Source organism: Malaclemys terrapin, chromosome 2 (genome assembly GCF_027887155.1).
Source record: "Malaclemys terrapin pileata isolate rMalTer1 chromosome 2, rMalTer1.hap1, whole genome shotgun sequence".
Taxonomy (NCBI): Eukaryota; Metazoa; Chordata; order Testudines; family Emydidae; genus Malaclemys; species Malaclemys terrapin.
In genome coordinates this window covers 43314768-43340495 of record NC_071506.1, presented here as the reverse complement: position 1 = coordinate 43340495, position 25728 = coordinate 43314768, and the positions used below count along the sequence as shown (strand labels likewise).

The following is a 25728-nucleotide window of genomic DNA, read 5'->3' as shown; positions in this document are numbered from 1 at the left end:
AACTTAGTTCTTTCCTTTCCATAAGCAGCTGTGTGTGCATGGCCCATGATTCCTCCTCTTCCATTTGTGGTTGGTGTGTACAATAAATGGTTGGGCTCTCAGGTGCATACTCTTCTGGAGAACGTTCAATGAGTCTGGCTCTGTTGGATCCTTACATTGGGAAGGCATTTTAGTAGGGCCTTAGGTCTGTGAGTTGTCATCGAGTGCGCTGGTAGGCTCATCAGGACAGCTGTTGGAGAGTCTCAAACTCTATCACTGTGGAAGAGTAAGTCAGTTGCAGGTTTCAATATCTTATTCTTCTTTACAATATTCCCTCAAGATAAGACTGTGCTGCTACTGCCTCCCAAATTTACTGCAAATGTGGTGTCTGAGTTTCTTCTGAATCAGATCATTAACCTCCAAAGCTCATTATCACCCGTGGGAAACTAGACTCTCTATCCTAGGTACTAAGAAGGCTACTGTTCATTTCCTAAATACAAAACATTTTGTAGCCTTTGGGAACCAGTGTAAGGGAACTCAGTACCTGTCTTACATTATGTGTGTAGGACTAAGACAATATCAATAATATGTCTATAATGATTCCTGGGGTTCTAGTCACATTTACACAGTTCTGTTCTCTCTAAATTTGGTGCTTACTTTGGCAAGATGGTTTTGCAGTCCTCATTTAATCAGAACTCAAGTAATCTTCCTGAGAGTTGCATTGCTTGCTACATTCCCACAAATGGGGGAAATGAAGAGGCCACCTTGAAGGAGAAATAATAGTTTCTTGCCAGGGTAATTCTGGTGCTTTGAGAGTGTCACATCTGCATATTCATACAATCCACTTACCTTCCTCTCTCCCTTGGAGTTCTTTTCTTATAGGACTCTGGGGTTTAGCTGCAGGAACTGATGCAGTGAGGCTGCATAGTATTTGTAACCCCAGGTCTGAACATTCAGTGCCATGAGAGGATGTTCATGCAGCCCTGTTGGACATTGCTTTCCATAAGGTTGAGAAGTTTGGTGGTGGAGCAAAGAGCATCCCACAAGTATGAACAAGCAGAGGCAATATTCAAAGTACCATGGTAAATCATTAGTTTTATTCTGTTTTCAGAATTTAAAAGGAGTATCTCCTTTTAAACTAAATAAATCTTAATTAGAACTGCAGGTGTATAAACTAGGTAAGTACTGTGTATTCTACAAGTTGAGAAAGTTGTGCCTCTGAATTAATGTACACAAAAATGTCTAAACTAATGATTTTTTTTGTGCAGCTTTGTCCTGACACACTGACTAGACTGAATGCTGCTTATATTTTTGGAACAACTTATCAACAAAGTGTAAGCATGAAGTAAAATTTTATTTTGGAGCTTTTAGTTGAGTAATTTTTAAATCTTGTCAGTGAAGGTGTATGTGTGAAAAGAAATGAGTAAGTTGAGCCATGAGTCGTGGCACTGGCTTTCCTTTTGTGAAACTGTTGCTTATTCTTTTAGCATACTGAGTGAAATGAGTTTATTTGTTAAGTCTCCGATACCAATCACATCACAAAATAATGCAGCATTACATACCATACAGCCAATGAAGGCTGGTGAAATAAGCATGAGACTTGGAACAATGAGGGATTCTTTTTTCTTTAAATCTCTGCTCTGCTGTTGCCTCACTATTAATAGAAAGACACAATATGCCTGACATCCCTACACTCAGATTCTTTGCATTTCACATAAGAATGGACATATTGGGTCAGACCAAAGGTCCATCTAACCCATTATCCGGTCTTCCGACAGTGGTCAAGGCCAGGTGCTTCAGAGGGAATGAAAAGAACAGGTAATCATCAAGTGATCCATCCCCTGTCACCCATTTCCAGCTTCTGGCAAACAGAGGCTAGGGACACAATCCCTGCCCATCCTGGCTAATAGTCATTGAAGAACCTATCCTCCATGAACTTATCTAGTTCTTTTTCACCTTGTCTCACTCTCCCTTTTTATAAAAAGGAAATAAAAATTATTTACCTCATGGTGGGGGGGTTTCTTAGGTATATTGGTTAACATTTGTAAAGTTATGTGGAACTGTATAGCACCTAGCACAGGTTTATTTATTCATTGTTGTTATAATTATTGTTAATTAATTTAGCTGCACTTGGAACATTTTCTTAACGGAAGTAGCAAAGAAAGTGCATTATTTATTGCTATATAATAGCAGATCTGTTCTAGCCGCTTTTTGGCTGATGTGAAAATCTTACAGTACATCACTTTAGTTTTCACATAAATATTTGCCCAGTTATTTATGCCAATGTCTCTGACTTTAAATAGTCTTTACTATTTTTACACATATATAAACACAGTAGAGTTCACTTTTATCTGTATTCAGATATAAAAAATAGAAATGGAAAGCTATTGGCCATTTAGTGTGGATCACTGAATTATGCCAGCTTGGCTCACCCCTCTGTGGTGGTGGGTTTTTTGTTTTTTGTTTTGTTTTTGTTTTGTTGTCATGTTTTGGTCCATAATTACTGAAGTTGCTTTCTTTGTCTGTGACTAGGCAATGCATAAGCCACATGAATCCCTTTGTTGGATGTAAATTTAATAAACAAAGGGTATGTCTACACTACAGCTGGAACAGTGCTTCCCAGTGCAGGTAGATAGACATGCTCTAGCTTGACCAGAGTTAGCACTTATGCTTGGGGTATGGACAGATTTGTACTCAGGCAGCTAGCTTGAGCTGCCACCTGCGTCACCCCTGTTTACACTGCTACGGCGTTAACATACCTTTAGACATAAATTCAGAAGTTGAAACTGGATTATAAAGGTTGTATCCCCATCTAATTAGTACCTTGCATATTAAGCTGCATTCAAAACTATCCAATGATTAGAACAGGCTCAAGTTCTGTGGTAGAACAGGAAAAAAATTATTAAATGCCACAATATTTGTTCCATATGTTTCTTGAAGTATGTTTCTTTCTCCTTCTTGATATAAAACAAGATGGGAGGAAACAGCTAGAGGCTTACTTTCTGAGTTTGAAGTCTGTACACGTGCATTAAAGTACAAGTGGCTTAGTTAAAAATTATGGATTTTATACAACTTAATTGCTGGAATGTCTTGTTGCATGCTCTTTGTAAGAAAGAGATTTCTTAGTTTGGGGAAGGAATTCAGAACTTTAAAATAAAAAAGGTCACTTTTGTCATCTAATTATTTAATTACATATTTTGTTCACATTTTTTCTATAGTGTACAATTTCTGTTTCCAAGATGTTATCGGATTTTGCTAATCCGATATTTTATGATGTGTATCTTGAATATCATGATGATGATAGTGGACAGCAATATCTGTGGGCCGTGCCAGTTTTAAACTTAAATCTCCAATACAATGAAATGTCTGTGAATCAAGGTAGGAATATCATACTGACTACACGTTCTGTGAATTGAATTACATTACATACCATCAGTAAAAATATAAATGAACATGAGTATACCAATAGTTTTTATTGCTCCTAAAAATCACTCCTCCATTTTAAAAATATCACAGTTTACCATAGTTGTAAAAATCTTCTTGAACTTTAGAGCCAAAACCTGACCCTCGTTCTGTGCAGGAGTAAGAGACTTTGGCTGCATATGCTTGGTCTACACTGGCCTGACTGATATTATGTACAGTCATGCCAGAGCATAAAGGCTCGTGGAGGATCTCTGGAATTTGGGAAGTGAAGAAGGAGCTGGCAAGGATTCAAATCTGTGGGGGCTCCCCCCACCTTTAATATATAGGTGGATTTTCATTTTATTTTTGGAGGGGAGTGGAATAGATGAAGTATTGTCATTGACAGGGATCCGCCATCCATTCTCCTACATAGGTGGGGATGGGATAGTAGTAATGTGAGCTGATCCAGACCTGAGGTGGCAGTAGAGCAACAGGAACAATGGACTGATTCTGCTGCTCTTCTGGTGATCTGGGAGAAAGGATTACTCCCTACCTTCACCCTTGCCACTTCCTACAGAGTTCCTCAGTACACTACTTGGTTACTTGAGATACACACTGAATATAGGATTTGGCCCCTAATACAGCTGTCCAGATGAATGAGTGTGCATTTGTTTAAAAGTGTGAGCCCATGTACATGAGAAACTAGATACAGGAATCTTGCATAGCACATTAACATCCTATGGAAACTAAGAATACAGAATACCATGTGGAAGAAAGAAGGTTGCATACATTTGTGTTGGGGAGGCAAATTTCTTTTGAGCGTGTAAAATAGTAACCATAATGGGTACATGAGGGTACATAATGGGTTATGTTGTTTTTAATTTAATACATAGCCTTTCACCTCAAGCTCATGGTTGTATTACTGCAAATGTAGATATCCCACTGTCTTTTTTTTATTCAAGCACAATAGTAGCATTCATTTACCATGTTGCTTGAATAATGCATGTGCTAATAAATTTGGATCAGATCCACTGGCTTGTTAAATCAATGTTGTTCTGCTCTGGAAGCACAAAGGAGACTTTTAAAGCCAGTTTAACCAGCTACCTGTGGATTTCCCCCCACACAGTGAAGGTATGGCTATGGAACTGCTACCTCTCCCTGATTCCCAGCTGCCAAAACATGTAATGGCCCAGATTTCAGACCTACAGAACTGCTCTGAGGTTTTCACTCTTGTGCCAAGGATCAGGGCTGGTATCTGTTGGCCCCAGGTTTAATGCCACTTTTGCTCTTGTTCTCCCCTCCCCAGATACACCAGCATTGAAGCAAAGTAGAGCATAGCCAATCCAGTGAATTTAGGCCATTATATAAAGTGTATGTTTTTATCATAGACCATTACACACAATATTATATATGTGAGTATGTATAAAAAGAAAATCCAATTTTTTGTTCATTTGTCAGAAAATAGTAATTTAATTGAAACCTATAAAAGCCAAGGAAACCCACAGATAAGGTGTCTTTCACACTTCCTAATGCCCATTGACATTCCAAAGGTCTCCAAACATACATCACTTATGCAGATCTTGTATCAAAACTAACATTGGTAGAACTATCTGCATATAGTGTCTTACCACTAAATTAGCATCAGTTGCTTCTCTGCAATATTTAAGTTCTCTTCCTCCCCTTTTTCTCTCACTCTGGATGAAGCCTAGCCTTAGGTACACATGTAAAGGGAGGCCTGTAGACCTATTAGCCTGGGCTGAGAGACCATCTCTAAGGCTAGGTCTACACTACCCGCCTGAATCGGCGGGTAGAAATCGACCTCTTGGGGATCGATTTATCGCGTCCCATCGGGATGCGACAATCGATCCCCAAATCGGCGCTCTTACTCCACCAGCGGAGGTGGGAGTAAGCGCCGCCGACAGAAAGCCGCAGAAGTCGATTTTGCCGCCGTCCTCACAGCGGGGTAAGTCGGCTGCGATACGTCGAATTCAGCTACGCTATTCACGTAGCTGAATTTGCGTATCTTAAATCGACTCCCCCCTGTAGTGTAGATGTACCCCAAGAGTAGGGTTTCGATGGATCTGAGAGGGAAGACGCTAAAGTGCACACTAGCTGCCTTTTCAGCAGTGCTGGCTGGCAGTTGCATATGCTGTATTCTGTACTACAGTGGACACTGGGAAGTGGACCAATCCCAGTAGAGAGAGATCAGGAGGAGCTAAGTGGTGAGAGAAAGAGAGCTTGTTGGGAAGGAGATGGTGGAAAGGAAAGTGTATACTTAAGAGTAAAAGAGATGGAAAAGGAGAAAAATAATTTAAGGCATGGGGAAAATAAAAAACAAAAAGTAGGAAGAGATGGGTGAGAGATGGAAGGAAACAAAGAAATGGAAAGCGAGAATCAATGAAGAAATAAAGAAAAGGTAAGAAAAGTTAAAAAATTTTAATACGCCACTACATCTAATTATATTGTCCTGGCAGATAGGGCAAAGGCAAAAGGAGAGTGAAAACCACTAAACCCAAGGTGGGGGACTCCAGGCTGACTACATCCCCATCCTTAAATCTGAATTTCCTTGTTTTTGTAGCTGTTATACATTATTGAGGGGGTGAGGAGTGGGGCGCAGGGGTTTGAGTCAGAGATTATGAGGCTAAATGGACATATATGGTAATTAACAAAGAATCATCTAAAGAATTTCTTAATACAATCCTGTACAAATAATAGCAATAAATATGTATAATCATTAATACAATGATGTAAATCACTTCAATTTTAGTCAGACTTATTTAATTCCTGTTGTAGTTTTGAATTACTATTTTTAAAGCATTATATGGTTTTATCATTTCTTTTTCATAGGCAGCAATAAGAACAATTGGCTTTTGACTCGTCGGATGTTTTTGGTGGATAGTTTAAGTGGACAAGAGAGTGACTTGGGAAAACAACCAAGAATAATTCGAATTGCTAGCAAAATAACCATCAGGTGAATAAATGACCATGTAGGTTGTACATACATACAAGTGAAGCTGACCTTATGAAATGCAGTTGCACTGTTTCTGCCAAGCCTACAGATTGCATCCCTCGAACAGATGCCTCTCTGTGTATCCTTTGCTACCTTTCTTATTGCATAAGTAGAAGGAAGTAGGCAAACTTTCTGCAGGACATTTTGAGGGCTCTCTCTCACTCTCATCAAAATGAGAATGTTCAATTCTGGACTTGCCGGTACTGAAGTTCCTCTGGTTCTCATCACCATTTAAGATTGAGGTCAGGATTTTACAGTCTAAGTCAATTTTTCACCATATAAGCTGTGCACAAAGTGAACTTAAAATGGTAGGAGATGGCCAGTGGAGAATTCCCCTGTGTAGGGAAATGCAAATTTGAGGGGTCTCAGGCTGACACCTTGGCTTCTGGATAGCTGGAATCATTAGATACAAAAGATCCTGTTGGAAAAAAGGAAGCCTTTGACCTGCCAGACCTACTTGATAGAGTGGAAGAGATTCTCCATGCGGACAGTTCAAACTGTAGTAGATTCAAGAGAGTCAAATGCTTTTATCATAGACTATGTATTACTTTGAAACAGTGAAAACTGTCTTGAGCTTTCAGGGTCCACTTTGTTATCTTATCTTTCCACCCTAAGGTACACAGATAAAAGGCTTGTTCCATGTACTTTCTCTGGTACAATGAACCACCTCTGCCTTGGGATGTGGATCATAAGATTCTTGCAAAGCTCATGAACTCTCTTTAGTCTGTTCTTTCTACCAGGTCTCTGTGAAGACACTGTTTTTAAAGTCATGACATAGCCCAGGAGATTCAGAGCTATAATACTGACAGCTGAGCCACTATGTTTCACAAGGAAAAAGTGTTCCTGTGTGTGCCCCCCCCCACACACACACCTGTGTCAAGTGATCTCTGATTTCCATCTCAAACAGGCCTGTAACCTGTCTATAATGTTTTATCTTTTCTCCCAAGCCTCAGTTGTATCGAGGAAGGTCATACTCCAATATTTTAGATGTTATGGAGGGCTTACATTTGTTATCTGTATTGAGCCAAACCTCTCCCCAGGTTTCCCAGACATGTTGTGGCATGTGAAGGTAGGACCCAGGAGTTAGTCCATCTCAACTCAAAGACTGTCTAAATTGATCAGACTATGCATAATTGCTATGAGCTGGGAGACATTCAGCTACCTATGCATACCAGAAGACATAAGGACACCCATACTGGGTCAGACCAATGGTCAATCTAGTATCCTGTCTTCTGAGAGTGGTCATTGCCAGATGCTTCAGAGGGAATGAACAGAACAGGGCAATTTTGAGTGATCCATTCTCTGTCCAGTTCCAGCTTCTGACAGTTGAAGGTTTAGGACACCTGGAGCATGGGGTTGCATCCCCATTAGCCATTGATGGATCTATCCTCAATGAATTTATCTAATTTTTTTCTGAACCCAGTTATACTTTTGACTTTCACAACATCCCATGGCAACGAGTTCCATAGGCTGACTATGCATTGTGTGAAGAAGTACTTCCTTTTGTTTGTTCTTAACATGCTTCTGATTAATTTAATTGGGTAACCCCTAGTTCTTGTGGTATGTGAAGGGGTAAATAACACTTCCCTATTCACTTTCTCCATACCATTCATGATTTTATAGACCTCTATCATATCCCCCCTTAGTCGTCACTTTTCTAAGATGAACAATTCCAATCTTTTTAATCTCTCCTTTTATGGAAGCTGTTCCATACACTTAACATTCAAATAGATCTAAGGCAGCCTCTATTAAATATATGTGCATTGTGTCTGTCAGTGAAATATGGAAGTGTGCTGCTTGGAGGTGTATAGGTTCTTATGTAACATTATTTTGTCAACTTTTGCCTCTAGATCTCATACCCCATCTGAAAGAGCAGTCTTGCAGTTGCTTTTAACTACAACCTTTGGACCAATCTCTTGGAGATTAACTGCTTGTTAATCTGTTAAGAGTGGGGCAAGTTTTGAAAGGAAAAAATGGTTACTTAACCACATTTAGTACATTATCTTAGATGATTGCCCATATGGAATCAACACTTCCTCCCATACCTTCCCCACTTCTTCAGAGTCCCCTGAATTAAGGGAAGAAACTGAAAGGCAATGTGGGGTTACTCCCGCTTGTGTACTCTCAGAATTCTAAAAGGCAGGGGTAAGTGGCTATCTAGAAGATTCTAAGCTTGAGTGTTAAGAGCATATCCATATGAAAAATCACCTTGAAGAATCAGTTACTATAGTAAACTTTTTTTTTGTAGAGAGGGTGAAAGTACACCTTTGTATTCCAGTCACTTTTTAATTGTGATATAGTGTTATTTCTAAATCCAATTTTATTGATCAGATTTTTTTTTTTGTTTTGTATTTAGTATTTTACTTTCCAGTCAGTTTGTGTTTTCTAGCTAAAAATATTTTTTATTTGTATTTCTGCAGTATTCGTCTTATTCCCAGTACTCAGAGAGGAACTATCTATCCCCCTCTAATTACCATTGCCTACAAGGATGTTCTTGTCCAAAACCCAGATACCCAGAGTGTGATGGTGAGTTCTTCTCTGTCGTTGTCCTAACAGGACAGAATTATCAGAATTATCACAGCTCTTTGACACTTACATTTGAGTTTGCACTTTAAAGATGAAATGAGCAGAATTTCTAATCTGTTCAGCATTAAGATAGTATATATCAATAAAATATAATACATTTTTAAAACAAAACAGTTGAAAATGTTTTCCTCTTCCACTTCCCTTATTTGAACCTTCTATAAAAAAAACAAGTCATCTAAGATTGTGTATTTGCTTTATAGTGGTATAGCATGCTGAAGTACAAATTAAAAAATAGAAACAAATTTATGAAGAATTGCAAGAAAAAGCAACTCTTGTGAATTAAATATAATATTTTGATCAAGAAATGGCATATTTCCCTCTAAAATCCATGCATTAACAGGAAGCAAATATGGCATGAGTGTTCTGGCTTAATCAAATTCAAGTATTGGTAAAAGATCAAAAACCTACAGTGCAGTGTCTTTTCTTTTAGTATTATGTCACTTGCAATAGATGACTATGCATTAAAGAATTTAAAAAGTGAGATTTCATGTAGTAGAATAGCTGTTCTATAGTGAATAAACATTCACAAACTGCTGCTATCAAAATATCCTTCTATTCTTTCTTTGTATGAACCCTTCTCCGCAACTCAGGCCTCTGATACTGATAGGCTTCTGTTTGGAAGTATTTGGTGCTAAAAGTGTTCGCTGCGCTGAATGAATCATAGAATATCATAGTTGGAAGGGACCTCAAGAGGTCATCTAGTCCAACCCCCTGCTCAAAGCAGGACCAATTCCCAGCTAAATCATCCCAGCCAGGGCTTTGTCAAGCCGGGCCTTAAAAACCTCCAAGGAAGGAGACTCCACCACCTCCCTAGGTAACGCATTCCAGTGTTTCACCACCCTCCTAGTGAAATAGTTTTTCCTGATATCCAACCTGGACCTCCCCCACTGCAACTTGAGACCATTGCTCCTTGTTCTGTCATCTGCCACCACTGAGAACAGCCGAGCTCCATCCTCTTTGAAACCCCCCTTCAGGTAGTTGAAGGCTGCTATCAAATCCCCCCTCATTCTTCTCTTCTGGAGACTAAACAATCCCAGTTCCCTCAGCCTCTCCTCATAAGTCATGTGCTCCAGACCCCTAATCATTTTTGTTGCCCTCCGCTGGACTCTTTCCAATTTTTCCAGATCCTTCTTGTAGTGTGGGGCCCAAAACTGGACACAGTATTCCAGATGAGGCCTCACCAATGTCGAATAAAGAGGAACGATCACGTTCCTCGATCTGCTGGCAATGCCCCTACTTATACAGCCCAAAATGCCGTTAGCCTTCTTGGCAACAAGAGCACACTGTTGACTCATATCCAGCTTCTCGTCCACTGTGACCCCTAGGTCCTTTTCTGCAGAACTGCTACCTAGCCATTCGGTCCCTAGTCTGGAGCAGTGCGTGGGATTCTTCCATCCTAAGTGCAGGACTCTGCACTTGTCCTTGTTGAACCTCATCAGGTTTCTTTTGGCCCAATCCTCTAATTTGTCTAGGTCCCTCTGTATCCGATCCCTACCCTCTAGTGTATCTACCACGCCTCCTAGTTTAGTGTCATCTGCAAACTTGCTGAGAGTGCAGTCCACACCATCCTCCAGATCATTAATAAAGATATTAAACAAAACCGGCCCCAGGACCGACCCTTGGGGCACTCCGCTTGAAACCGGCTGCCAACTAGACATGGAGCCATTGATCACTACCCGTTGAGCCCGACGATCTAGCCAGCTTTCTATCCACCTTATAGTCCATTCATCCAGCCCATACTTCTTTAACTTGGCAGCAAGAATACTGTGGGAGACCGTATCAAAAGCTTTGCTAAAGTCAAGGAATAACACATCTACTGCTTTCCCCTCATCCAGAGAGCCAGTTATCTCATCATAGAGGGCAATTAGGTTAGTCAGGCACGACTTCCCCTTCGTGAATCCATGCTGACTGTTCCTGATCACTTTCCTCTCCTCTAAATGTTTCATAATTGATTCCTTGAGGACCTGCTCCATGATTTTTCCAGGGACTGAGGTGAGGCTGACTGGCCTGTAGTTCCCCGGATCCTCCTTCTTCCCTTTTTTAAAGATGGGCACTACATTAGCCTTTTTCCAGTCATCTGGGACCTCCCCCGATCGCCATGAGTTTTCAAAAATAATGGCTAATGACTCTGCAATCTCACCCGCCAACTCCCTTTAGCACCCTCGGATGCAGCGCATCCGGCCCCATGGACTTGTGCACGTCCAGTTTTTCTAAATAGTCCCGAACCACTTCTTTCTCCACAGAGGGTTGGTCACCTTCTCCCCATGCTGTACTGCCCAGTGCAGCAATCTGGGAGCTGACCTTGTGCGTGAAGACAGAGGCAAAAAATCATTGAGTACATTAGCTTTTTCCACATCCTCGGTCACTAGGTTGCCTCCCTCATTCAGTAAGGGGCCCACACTTTCCTTGATTTTCTTCTTGTTGCTAACATACCTGAAGAAACCCTTCTTGTTACTCTTAACATCTCTTGCTAACTGCAACTCCAAGTGTGATTTGGCCTTCCTGATTTCACTCCTGCACGCCTGAGCAATATTTTTATACTCCTCCCTGGTCATTTGTCCAATCTTCCACTTCTTGTAAGCTTCTTTTTTGCGTTTAAGATCAGCAAGGATTTCACTGTTTAGCCAAGCTGGTCGCCTGCCATATTTACTATTCTTTCTACACATCAGGATGGTTTGTTCCTGCAGCCTCAATAAGAATTCTTTAAAATACAGCCAGCTCTCCTGGACCCCTTTGCCCTTCATGTTATTCTCCCAGGGGATCCTGCCCATCAGTTCCCAGAGGGAGTCAGTCTGCTTTTCTGAAGTCCAGGGTCCGTATTCTGCTGCTCTCCTTTCTTCCTTGTGTTAGGATCCTGAACTCGACCATCTTATGGTCACTGCCTCCCAGGTTCCCATCCACTTTTGCTTCCCCTACTAGTTCTTCCCTGTTTGTGAGTAGCAGGTCAAGAAAAGCTTTGCCCCTAGTTGGTTCCTCCAGCACTTGCACCAGGAAATTGTCCCCTACACTATCCAAAAATTTCCTAGATTGCCTGTGCACCGCTGTATTGCTCTCCCAGCAGATATCAGGGTGATTAAAGTCTCTCATGAGAACCAGAGTCTGCGATCTAGCAACTTCTGCTAGTTGCCAGAAGAAAGCCTCGTCCACCTCATCCCCCTGGTCTGGTGGTCTATAGTAGACTCCAACCACGACATCACCCTTGTTGCTCACACTTCTCAACTTTATCCAGAGACTCTCAGGTTTTTCTGCAGTTTCATACCGGAGCTCTGAGCAGTCATACTCCTCTCTTACATACAACACAACTCCCCCACCTTTTCTGCCCTGCCTGTCCTTCCTGAACAGTTTATATCCATCCATGACAGTACTCCAGTCATGTGAGTTATCCCACCAAATCTCTGTTATTCCAATCACATCATAGTTCCCTGACTGTGCCAGGACTTCCAGTTCTCCCTGCTTGTTTCCCAGGCTTCTTGCATTTGTGTATAGGCACTTAAGATAACTCATCGATCGTCCCTCTTTCTCAGCATGAGACAGGAGTCCTCTCCTCTTGCGCTCTCCTGCTTGTGCTTCCTCCCAGGATCCCATTTCCCCACTTACCTCAGGGCTTTGGTCTCCTTCCCCCCGGTGAACCTAGTTTAAAGCCCTCCTCACTAGGTTAGCCAGCCTGCTGGCGAAGATGCTCTTCCCTCTCTTCATTAGGTGGAGCCCGTCTCTGCCTAGCACTCCTTCTTCTTGGAACACCATCCTATGGTCGAAGAATCCAAAGCCTTCTCTCCGACACCACCTGCGTAGCCATTCGTTGACTTCCACGATTCGGCGGTCTCTACCCCGGCCTTTTCCTTGCACAGGGAGGATGGACGAGAACACCACTTGCGCCTCAAACTCCTTTATCCTTCTTTCCAGAGCCACGTAGTCTGCAGTGATCCGCTCAAAGTCATTCTTGGCAGTATCATTGGTGCCCACATGGAGAAGCAGGAAGGGGTAGCGATCCGAGGGCTTGATAAGTCTCGGCAGTCTCTCCGTCACATCGTGTATCCTAGCTCCTGGCAAGCAGCAGACCTCTCGGTTTTCCCGGTCGGGGCGGCAGATAGATGACTCAGTCTAGAATGCTAGAGCTGCTCAGGCTGGAGTGGCATGATGGAAAAGAAGTGGGGAGACCGCATGTGTAGAAAAATGAGAGAAGTGTGTGTGTGTGTGTGTGTGTGTAAAACAGTGCCTCCCATCAGACAAGAAAACTGCCTTTAGAAAAGCCATTTGGAATCAGCTGGAAGTGACAGGAACAGTAGGGTGGGCCAAATCATCTGACACCAGAAAGTAGGGAAAGTTTAAAAAAAAATAATAATAATTGGGTGGCCTGATGCATCTAAAATTTTGTCCCCTCGTCTGTCAGTTGTGATGGAGCACTCTCCCATTTAGACAAATTTGACATAAGGTCTGCTCTGTCAACAAAATCACTTACGAAAGTACATCCTGCCTTTTATGAATTCTTGTCTTCCTGCAGCTAAATATTTTTAGTCTCAAATCCAGTTAAAGTGACCATATTGGTTCTCTCGGCAGCAGCCACACATGTTTTCAGAAACCAAGGCAATAGTCACTAGCCTCAGTCTTTTATCCAGTTGAATGTGCTATCCATTTCCATCTACTTCTAGACTTTAGATCTTCCAAAAGTCACAAAGCTAAACTTAGGGAGATTCAGTCTGAAATCACAGGACAAAGATTTACTATCTTCTTTACATATTCTTTTGACCTCAGTCAATTTTTTTTTAAGAGCAGGTGTACAGTCTGAGGAGAGCTATTTTAGATCCTTTAATGTTTTTGGTTTCCTTTACATTGATGGAAAATCATCTGTGACTGAGCAAACTAATTATTAAGGGCTTGCTTTTTTTCCCTTACATCAGTGTAACTCAGTCTACTTCAGTGAAGTTATCCCTGATTCATGTTGATGAAGGAGCAATATTAAGCACTCAGTAATTTTTCTGGGGAATGTGAAGGATGTAGACCATTATGAGGATAGCTGGAACACTGGTTGTAGCAGCTGAATTAAGTTAAAAGAACAGGAGTACTTGTGGCACCTTAGAGACTAACAAATTTATTAGAGCATAAGCTTTCGTGGACTACAGCCCACTTCTTCGGATGCATCTATGCTTATGCTCTAATAAATTTGTTAGTCTCTAAGGTGCCACAAGTACTCCTGTTCTTTTTGCGGATACAGACTATCACGGCTGCTACTCTGAAACCTGAATTAAGTTAGTTTGTTATATGTTATATTTATTTACTTTTTGTATCCTACTGTTTAGGTTTCCTTCTCAGTTAATTATGAAATGAACCAATCAGAGGCTCAAATTCAGACAGATGTAAGTCTTGCCTCCCTTAATCTGTCAGCGTATTTGTTAATTTTTTATATAAAAAAGACAAAACAAATATGCAAACAATTTGTTTTCATTCTCTTTAGATTGCATTGGGTGTGCTTGGTGGACTGTCAGTTTTATGGTCTCTTCTGAAGACTGCTGGCTGGAAGAGGCGTATAGGGAGCCCTATAATTGACTTGCAGGTATGAAAACAGATTGTAATGGAAACCAATTTTCAACTATAGTATTAGCTACAACTGAACTATATAACATATTATGTATTACAGTGTATATATATATAAAGTATATTTATACATATATAAAGTAATTTTCCTGTTTTAGAGCTCTATGTAATAATACACTGTTATAATTACAGACAGTTTTGAAGTTCTTGCTGTTTTATGCTGGAGACCTTGCCAACGTTTTCTTTATCATCACAGTGGGAACAGGGCTTTACTGGCTTATTTTCTTCAAAGTAAGTAGAATTTTCAGATTTGTGATACAGATATTATTTTCTGAGTAAATACATTGCATTCATATTTTTACACACAACTTTATTTTCCTTTTTTTGCCATTTCTGTCAGACTGTCAAGGCAAGTTATATACATAATACTCTGTGTTTTGTGCCTAATGTTTGTGTTCACCTCTTCCCCTCCCTTGAGACTTCATAGTGCCTGCAGTGTATTTAATAAAGTGAGTCAAAATCTTTCAAAAATTCAAAATTACTACATGAGAAATTTCAACAAAATCTATTTAAAAAATGTTCACTGTTTTTCAACCAACTCTAGTATTTATTATGATATTACACATGAAGTCTATATTATTTAATTGTAGCTCTTCACTTACAGGCACAGCAGTTTGTCTCAGTTCTTTTACCACTTCCATCTCAAGAAGAGGATTTTGTTACATATGTAGGGTGTGCTTTTGCTCTAAAGGTAGATGTTTTGCTCTAATGGCAATCATGACATTTTAATTGATGTTGTTTTTCATTATGCCTGTTTACAAATATCTTGAATATTATCTTTTATTAAAATATGGAAGAATTATTTAAAGTTTTATGCTTTTGGGCAAAATAATTTTTCCTTAAAAATTGATTTTTCCTGTCTTTTGAAGGAAATGATATGAAAAATCACATATCAGAAGTCTTTCATATTCATTTAAGAGTACCAGGTGGAAAGGGACTTGAGTAAAATAACAGTCAAAACTGTATCAGAAACCAAAACATTGAATTCTAAAGAGAAGAATACACATCACTATATTAAATCATGGCCAAAAAACTTTCCTAACCATTGAGTACAATTCATTAAATGCTCCCTTTGTAGAGTGGCAAATTGTTTGTAAACTTCAGAATTTAGTGGTTTCCCTACATGGGGAAAGTATTTTCAATTATGCCGGATACTGTTTTGTACTAAAAATAGTAATATGCCCATCAACTTTTCCTCCCTAGTAAGGCGACTGGAACAAGTCAATTTTTGTCATGCATTTTACATTGCTTGCATTTTCTTGATAACACTAGACATTGCACATATCACTATTGTACCAATTAAGTATGAGATCCCATAGAGGAGCTGTACTGATGATTTATAATAAAACTCTTTGAAATGTTTAAATGCTTTACAAATTAATTTATGATAGCACCAGAACTTCATAATGAAGTTACAACCTCATGTACAGTTTGGAGTATTATTCATAGTTTTGTTACATTAAAGGAAGAGTATCTGTTTGTTATGACTTTTTATCTTTTCATAAATGCTACTGCAAGTTTATTTTTATTTACATTTCATTGTATGATTTTCTTAGGCTCTGCAATTTTTGCATAAGCTATTTTCGCAACTTACTGTAGATGTTTTCTTTATTGACTGGGAGCGTCCTAAAGGCAAAATCCTTAAAGCTATTGGAGGTAACTGAAAGCATTCTGGTTTGTATAACTTCACTTAAATTCAGACATTACTTTCTCAAAGAATAACATTTTGAAAGCTTTACTCTTTGTATTCTTTCTAGGTGAAGGTGGCATAAAAAGTGCTGCTGCACCTGTGAGCATATGGAGGACATATTTTATAGCAAATGAATGGAATGAAATTCAGACTGTGAGGAAGATAAATCCACTCTTTCAAGTCCTTGCAGTTCTTTTCTTTTTGGAGGTATTTTTAAATCAAATTTTGATATACCATTTGATATACAAAATTGAACACCAATTTTGATGTTTGCAATCCCTACAGCAATGGGGAGGCAACCTTCAAAGATTTATCTGGAAAAGTTGTCTTAAAGGAAGAAACCAGTGTTTTTGGTATGATTTTTATATGCCATTGCTATAGTCCATTATGTGAATCCAAAAAATCTACTATTAGGGCATGTCAACACAGAGCAGCAATTCCCATTAGAGGAGTGTGATTTCTAAAGTTCACCATGTGTTGTGCACTCACTGTCCCTAGTTGACCCTGCTTTCACAGTCCCTGCTTTATATTAATTTTTATTATTTACTGAAACTCTCTAGAAGAGAAAATTAGAATGAAAATAACAGATTTTTTTTTCAGTGATGCTATTCATTGCTGTATGATGTATAGGTGCCTGATTTAAGAATAAGCTTTTTCTTTAATCTCTCTTCAGGTTGTTGGATTTTCAAACCTGGCATTAATGGATTCTTCTTCGAGTCTTACAAGAAGCAATGAGAGTTACATAGCTCCCTGGAGCCGCATTCTGAGATTTGGTGTGTCTACTGTCCTCTGGCTAGTCATTGCCATGTTACAGGTACAGCTCTGAAATATGTAACTCTGAATCATCATTATGACCCTAGTTGACCAAATGATTTAACATGAAGGACATCAGTAACTTCTCTTTCAGCAAAGCTATAAGTGTCTGTTTAAGTGTTTTGCTGAATCAGGACCTATAGCTTATTTAGCATGTCATCACTTCAAAATTTTGTCCAAGTCACAAGGGATCTCACGGCTTACATAAGATCTTACCTTTCAGTTACCATCTTGAATTTCCTTTCTGAGAAGTCTTCCCTTATCTGCTTTATTTTGTTTTTAAATAGTTCTGGAGTGTCCTCACATTTTAAACCAAGCCTTTAAAGTGATTGCTGAAACTCTCCTCCTTGGAGGAGAGACTCAGAAAGGGCAGCCAGGTTTTACTGAGCCCAATGTGAAGCTGACAATTACTGCAGTTTGTCATTTGCGACTGCTGCATTTTAAGCCAGTTGTACTATAGTTAGGAAAAGAAAGTCAAAGCTGATGAACTAATAAATAAAAATCTGGTTTGTTTCAGATCATATTCTTTGCTGTATTTTATGAGAGATTTGTAGAAGATAAGATAAGACAATTTGTTGATTTGTGCTCTATGAGCAATGTAAGTAATTTTGATTTCATCACTGTAATTGTTATCTTTTAAAATTGATTAATATATTAGAAATTATTAAGCGGTTCCATTTTTTTTTTTTTTTTTTTTTTAGCTTTAAATATAATGCTGTACTAGCTAATATCCAAAGCTAATGTTCTTTACCATTGTGTGCGTCCTCAGGAGGCTTGGGGTTCTTGCTGTGATGTACAAGAAGGCTTCAAATTGCCTGTAATATGGGTTAGGCTAGGGGTCGGCAACCTTTCAGAAATGGTGTGCCGAGTCTTCATTTATTAACTCTAATTTAAGGTTCTTAAATTTAAGGTATTACGTGCCCGTAATACATTTTAATGTTTTTAGACGGTCTCTTTCTATAAGTATCTATAATATATAACGAAACTATTGTTGTATGTAAAGTAAATAAGGTTTTTAAAATGTTTAAGAAACTTCATTTAAAATTAAATTAAAATGCAGAGCCCCTTGAACCGATTGCCAGGACCCGGGCAGTGTGAGTGTCACTGAACATCAGCTCGCGTGCCACCTTCGGCACCCGTGCCATAGGTTGCCTACACCTGGGTTAGGCTCTAAAGAGTAAACTGTCATAAACATCATACAGGGTTTCAGGCATGTAACTCCATATAGGCATATGACTAATTCTTCATGCTTTTATTTGAGAATGAAGCAATAACAAATCAGGACAGAAGGAAGGCATGCAGTCCATTTATTGTAGGCCTTTCTATTTGTTTGTATTATAACTTTTTCCTCTTAGAAGCGTCTCTGTTTTAATATGTTTATGGTTACAGTTTCTACTTGCTACTTTTGGTTATCCATTGATTTCCTTTTACTCTAATTTAAATACCCCTTACTGATGTCATCTTTCTCTTGTAACCCCACTTACTGATTGCCCTCTGGATCCACCCCATATTTCTTCCAGTTTAAATTCCCACCCTTGAGACTTTGTAGCTATCCTCTTATCAACCAAGGTAGAACACAACCAGAACCAGTCAATACAGGTCATTTATTTGACCAGGAAAAAGTGTGGTTTTTGAATATCATTCAGCATTTTTTCTGTTTGAGCCCTCCTGGGCTAAACCTACCATATCCACAAAGTTTCTGGATTTTGTTACCCTGTGGAATTAAAGACCTGAACCCAGGTCTGTTGTGTAAATTAGGCTGGAGAGCTGAACTATAGTCTACTGCATGGAGGTGAACCAGATAGCTTTAAGAAACCATATTTAGTATGACAGACAAGTGATGTTCCTTACTGAGTAGATTTCTGTTATACATAGCTTGCTAGGAGTTGAACTGAAACCATTGAACTTATTTATTCTACTTCACTGAATGCCTTTTGAACTTTTTTATTAGAATAAAAGCTATAGTGTTTTTGTTTTTTTGTTTTTTTTCCCCCCCCAGAGTCCTTGACTTAGATTTTTCTACTCAGCAGAACAGCTAGTGACACTTGCTGTTAATAATCTGAACTCTAGGACTGGCAATAGGGGTTTTGGGGCCCTAGGAAATTTAATTATATGTATTGCACATAAATCATTACTAAACATTTTTCTGACACACATATTTTGGTATTTTAGGACCTATTTTATCCAAGTAGTAGAGCTGGCTCTGCTGGTATCCATTAGTAACTTTTTAGTTTTGAATCTATGTATTAAATAAATTATTTTCCCCTTTTTGTTTTTTAGATTTCAGTATTTCTCTTATCACACAGATGCTTTGGGTATTATATCCATGGTCGGTCTGTGCATGGACACGCAGATACCAATATGGAAGAAATGAATATGAACCTAAAGAGAGAAGCGGTATGCAAAGAAAATACAAATATATGTCTTTTAATTCCCTTTTTTGTAACTGAATGTAGATAGTTTGGTGCATAACAGGTGCACAGTTATATGCCATATTGGACTCTGAGTTTGTTCTCTCCTTATGGAGAGAAGGAAGAATTGTAAGAGTTGGTCCTGGAATAGCAATCCCTTATTAGTTGTTCTACTTCAAAGACTGATTCCCTGGGTTATTGAAAGTTCTGTCTTTCTAAAATATGAATTTTTTCTCATGTATTTAGATACTGTTGTTTTGATACTGCAGATTTTAGACTCTCTTAACACTCTGTAAAGAGGTGTCTACTAAGAAACCTTCATAAAGAGGCAAATCTGAAAAACACTTGTACAGAAAACAGTTTATTCTGTCTGCATTCTTCAATTCCAAATGCAGCTCTCTGGTGGCATTACTAATTTATTGTAGAAATCAGCTTGAATAGATGTTTTCACCCTCATCATATAATATGCATCTGCTTAATCCTGCAGTGAAGTTAATTTGATATTAGTGACTTGTCATTAAATTTCAGTTTTCCTGCATCACTGCAGGATGAAGTAGGGAGAAAAGGTGAGTATCATAAAGATACAAAGAACTTTGACAAGAGGGATAGCTCAGTGGTTTGAGCATTGGCCTGCTAAACCCAGGGTTGTGAGTTCAATCCTTGAGGGGGCCACTTAGGGGTCTGGGGCAAAATCAGTACTTAGTCCTGCTAGTGAAGGCAGGGGGTTGGACTCGATGACCTTTCAAGGTCCCTTCCAGTTCTAGGAGATGGGATATCTCCATTAATTTTATTTTATTTTTTTTTTATAAGGAAAAACTTAATTTTGAAATGTAGTTTTTTTAATCCCTAAAAAGTTCCCTTTAAATTGATTATCTCCTCCCCACTTTAATAGCTTAATTTAAAGTAATTTAGAGAGAAGCATTTTCATTCTGTGGGAACATCAGTTTTTGAAACATCAGTCTTTCCTCCTTTGCTGTTAGGTTTTTTTTTTGGGGGGGGGGTTGTTTTTTAAGTAGGAACAAAGGAAAAGATGGAAAGAGTTGGGAATTTAAAGGAGGAGGGTGAGGGAAAGCAAAAAATAAGGGAAAATAACTGAATAAATTGTAAATGCTTAACAATAAGTGAAGTGAGAGAGAGAGAGAGAGAGAGAGAGAGAGTGTGTGTGTGTGTGTGTGAAGATCAAAGATGTTCTAGAACTAACAAACTGTGTTCTGGTCTAAGGTAGGAAATATCCTTCCAACAACTGGGATCAGGGGTTCTTGTCCTAAAATACTTTTGCTATCATAGACTTAACAGTGCCAAAGTATTCAAATATTCAGATATATCTAACCTTCTGTACTTGCATGAGAAAGGAGAGATGAAACAACTCTTGACTTTTCTGGCTTGTACCTGCATATTTCCATTTCTTTATGCTATTTTATGTTGTTTCAATTGTGCAGGAAAATTTGTGTAGTCAAAGAGGTTTATTACCCAACACAGATGGCCAAACATTTCAGATTTCCATTTCAGGCAAGATGAGACAGCAGTATGATAGGATTCATGAAACCCTAACAAGGGTATGTATGATACTTTTTACACTAGCATTTTTCTATGTTTATATTTAAAACATGACAGACCAAGGATGTGTGCAGTCTTTAAATTAATGTTCACATCATAATATTTTTCAGAAACATGGTCCTGCTAGACTTTTAGATTCATCTGCAACTACTTTTGAACAGAGTACTAAGGCATACCATACCATGAACAAATTTCTTGGCTCCTTTATTGACCATGTACGTATACAAACTTTATTTATCAGGCTAAATAGAATGAAAGTGTGAGAGATGAGAGATTGTGATTTAGATTGAGATTTTTGGGATGTAAGGTTAGAGACTGGTCATTGGAGATTGTATTGTTACTATAATACTACTTTGTAGAAGGCAAAAAATAACTGTACGGCCCAGTAATGCCAACACACTTTTCACTTACATCAGTTCCCTAGATAGTATGAATTCATTGTATAACAGATACTCCTGGGGGCAGAATTCATGGCCCATGCGGATTTTTTTGCTTCTCCGCAGAAAAATGAGTTTCTGGCAGGGAAGCAAAGGGAAGCCACAAGAGTGGTTACGGGCCCCTTGGAGCAACAGGCAGAGAGGTAAATCACTATGGTGGGGCTGGGGACACTCCAGCCAGTGCCAGGTCAGACCCACTCCCGATGCATCCGGAGCCCCCAATATCCAGACTCTTCCGCTGAGTTCCCTGCACCCGGAGCCCCACTGCGCCCAGACCATCCCCACCCCCCGAAACCTCCTACTCCTGCACCCAGCCCTTGCCAGCATCGTCCCGGCCGGGGGGTCCTACCCTGATCCGGGCTCAGCTGCTAGTCCCAGCAAGGCTGGGGGTCGGGGAGAAGGACACTTCCCTTGCACGGAGCGGCTGGGCCAGGGCCGGGTCAGATCCCCTGGCTCTGCACCTCCCCCCCCCACTTCCTGCCCCCATCACTCCTCAGCTGCGGGGTGAGGGGTCACTGTGTGAGGAGCTGCTTCCCTGTCTGCCCAACCCTCCTGCATCTGGACCCCCATCCCTACACCCAGACCACCCCCTGCACTCAAACCCCCACCCGATGAGCCCTACCCCCTATACACTTGGACCATCCCACAAGCCCCCCGCACCTGGATCCCAACCCCTCTGAGCCCCAACCAGCTCCACCCAGATCTCCACTCCCCCAGCACCCAGACCCCCCTGCTGAGCTCCCCAGATTCCCCCCCATCATGCCCCATGTCCACACACTCAGAAACACCCCCCCGTGAATCCCAGCTACATTCACCTGGAGCCCCTTGCAGAGTCCCATTGCCCCTGCACCCAGAAACCCCCCAACGAGCCCCTATGCATCCAGATGCCCTCTGCACCCAGACCTTCCCCCACTGAGCTGCCAGCACTCAGATTGGCCCACACAGAACCCTCTCACCCACACCTGGATCCCCCCACATACTTGTATCCTGCCGCACTGAGCCTGGTTGCCCACACCTGGTGTGCGTGGCACACTTTTGCTCACCGTGGTGAGTTGCTTCACCTGCTACTCTTGAGGCAATAAATAAATATGGAGGTTCCAGCACGGACTGGGGCAGGCCTGGCCCTTGTGCTGTGTCAGGGTCAGGGTCAGGTGCAGCCTCACCACTCAGTTGGTGTCCTGGGGACGAGTTGCAGGGTGATCTCTCACCTCCGTGCAGCCATTGGCTTCTGTTCCCCACTGCTATGCTGGAGCCTCCACATCTATTTATTGACAAATAAAATTTGCAGAATTTTAAAATATTGTGTGCAGAATTTTTAATTGTTTGGCTCAGAATTCCCTCAGGAGTAAACAGAGTGGACAGTACTCTTTTAATTCATACTACTATTTTAAGTAGTTATTCTCCACCTTTTGTAAAGTGCACTTCTAGCATTTTTTACCCTGAGGATCCTAGAGCTAAGTATTGGGGGGGGTTTTTTGTTTGTTTTGTTTTCCTCTTGTAGGTTCATAAGGATATGGATTATATTGTAAAGGACAAGTTGCTGCTGGAACGAATTATTGGCATGGAGTTCATGGAACCAATGGAAAAAAGTATCTTTTACAATGGTATCGGCTTGATTTCTTTGACTTAATATTTATTTCACTATAAATGTGCAGGGTGCTATTCAAACAACTAAATTGACATGTCCCTGCCCTTGGGGTTCACACTCTAAATTGGAGTTTACAACAGAGAGGTGTGAGGATGAGAATTGTGATGGTATGGGAGATAGTTGCTGTGCATTAGCCAGGGTGACAATACCTTGGGTCATGAGGGTTGTTCTTCAGTGGCATGCCTTTGTAACAGGTCTTAGGTATCTGAAGGGTTGCTACTTGGAACTGTGTACACATTTACACAGTACTCTTTATGATTTGACATCTAGGTCTGATACTGGCCAGCAGTCCTTGTTTAATTAGAATGCTTCTCGGCATAGTTGGTGATTGTATTGCTTGTTAAACTGCCTGAAGTGGGGAATTTTCAGAAGCCATTTTCTGAAGGAAAAGCAAGGCTACTCATCAGGATCTATCATTATTTGAGACTCTTGCCTATGCATATTCACAATATCCACTCACCTTCCCATCTTTCTTGGAGTTCTGTTTCCCAGGTTTAGTGGAAGAAAACGAGGAGGTTGAGACTGCACAGCTTTTTTTATAGCCTCTCCTCCAAATACTCAGTGCTGGGAAACAGCACTTGTGCAACCCCAACAGGCACTGCTTTCTAGAAAGTTCCTGTGGTGCCAAGGGTGTGTATCTCACAGATGTACAAGGTCACACTTGAACTTCATTTAATGAGCAGTAACTTTCCTTAGGGGGAACAAGAAAGACCAGTTTCAGAGGAACAGGGGAAATTACAGGATTTCAGCTGTATTTATTGATAAATCCTGCATTGCATCCATTAAACTAGAGCAGAGAGACTTAGTGTGTTCCCTCATTTAATTTCCATAATATAGGGATAACCAAACATCACTTCATGTGGTGATCAGGTCAGTATTATATTACCTGTATTTTGTGGAGCCTGTGCTATATCTGGAATCTGCAGCTGTGTGATAGTTTAAAGATGACATGAACAGTTGAATGTTACTACCTAGGGGAACAAAATGACAGAGGAGGTGGAATGCTAACCACAGCCAGTGTAAGTTGGGTTTGGGCCTTTTTTGGCTAGTTCTTGAGAGAATAAAATGGAGATAAGAGACTCCATGAAATGTGCCAAGCCACAGTTAGGAGATATTTTCCTTAAAATATATGGAAATTGGCTAACCATTAGGAAACCAGATTAGACACATGCCTCGTTGAAGCTGTAGAAAAATTGGAAGAGGATTTCTCTTTTCCAATTACTTATATTCAAGTAGATCTGTTACTGGATTTTATGCTTCCTGGTCAAAATGTTTTCTGATATTTTTATATTGTTTCTTTTTCTTTGCTATTATTATTATTGTTATTGTGTATAAATTCATGTTTCTCTGTAGGGAATGTTATCTAGTGATAAAAGACATAGAAGAGGATAAGTGATCTGAACTTGAAAACATACTACACCTCTACCTCGATATAACGCTACCCGATATAACACCAATTCGGATATAACGTGGTAAAGCAGTGCTCTGGGAGGGTGGGGCTGCGCACTCTGGCGGATCAAAGCAAGTTTGATATAACGCGGTTTCACCTATAACGTGGTAAGATTTTTTTGGCTCCCGAGGACAGCATTATATTGAGGTAGAGGTGTATATTAAAACAAAGGGATTTTTCTGTCCTGAAAACCAAATGAGGAGACATAACTAAAGACCTCCTGTTACTGAGGCCCTGATTCAGCAAAGCAATTAATTACTTTGCTGAATCAGGGCCAGAGTCAGCACTTGCTCAAGATGTTAGTGACAAGGAACTCGGACATGCATATGACATAAAAATGGCTAAATTTACCATCAATCTGGACAATCTGGTTTAGACTTTCAGATTAGGTGCATGTAGGTATATGAATGCAGTTGTGAATGTGGCACACCTGTTTTTGAAAATCTGGCACTTTGTCAGGAAAGCTATATTGTAGATTATATTTAAAAGCTATTATGTTATTTTTGGTTGAGAACAATATCATGATTATGCTTCTGTGACGTATTTCCTTGTCTTAAATTTCCATTATTGTTTTATCAATCATAGAATATCAGGGTTGGAAGGGACCTCAGGAGGTCATCTAGTCCAACCCCCTGCTCAAAGCAGGACCAATCCCCAGACAGATTTTTGCCCCAGATCCCTAAATGGCCCCCTCAAGGATTGAACTCACAACCCTGGGTTTAGCAGGCCAATATTCAAACCACTGAGCGATCCCGCCCGTCCTAAAATTTTATAATCTTAGGTATACTGACCTGTATTAGGGAACTTCACAAATTATTATCATAGAAATTAATTTATATTTTTTTTGCAACAAGTTATTTTCTTTCTATAGATGAAGGACATTCTTTCAGCGATGTTCTCTTTTACGGCAATGAGGCCACACTTCTCATCTTCGATATACTGTTTTTCTCTGTTGTGGATTTGGCTTCCCAAAGTTTTATCCTAGCAGCTGTTCTCACATATTTGCAACAGGAGGTAAATTTGCATTTTTTAAACCCCATATTTTAAAAATAGGGTAGTTTATCTAATCTATGTATTTAATAGGGTGTGCTCACAGAAAACTATACTAACAAACTATTCAAAAAAATACTGGCTTTTCTCATAAAATAAGAAA

General features: G+C 40.0%; 1 protein-coding gene across 5 annotated transcripts in view; it reads left to right on the top strand.

The window, feature by feature from the left end:
• The window catches only part of TMEM67 (transmembrane protein 67), a 63278-nt gene that overhangs the window by 32773 nt on the left and 4777 nt on the right, over nt 1–25728 (top strand). For 2 of the 5 annotated variants that reach the window (XM_054019178.1, XM_054019181.1), the window contains 17 exons: nt 1248–1313; nt 3198–3357; nt 6229–6352; nt 8812–8917; nt 14275–14331; nt 14430–14528; nt 14702–14800; nt 15174–15260; nt 16126–16225; nt 16327–16466; nt 16933–17073; nt 17590–17670; nt 19353–19469; nt 20923–21039; nt 21151–21255; nt 22979–23081; nt 25447–25589. In XM_054019178.1, the coding sequence (XP_053875153.1) occupies nt 1248–1313; nt 3198–3357; nt 6229–6352; nt 8812–8917; nt 14275–14331; nt 14430–14528; nt 14702–14800; nt 15174–15260; nt 16126–16225; nt 16327–16466; nt 16933–17073; nt 17590–17670; nt 19353–19469; nt 20923–21039; nt 21151–21255; nt 22979–23081; nt 25447–25589 (1845 nt within the window). The remainder of the gene's footprint in view (nt 1–1247; nt 1314–3197; nt 3358–6228; nt 6353–8811; nt 8918–14274; nt 14332–14429; nt 14529–14701; nt 14801–15173; nt 15261–16125; nt 16226–16326; nt 16467–16932; nt 17074–17589; nt 17671–19352; nt 19470–20922; nt 21040–21150; nt 21256–22978; nt 23082–25446; nt 25590–25728) is intronic. The other 3 variants (XM_054019180.1, XM_054019179.1, XM_054019182.1) reach the window with 3 other exon arrangements.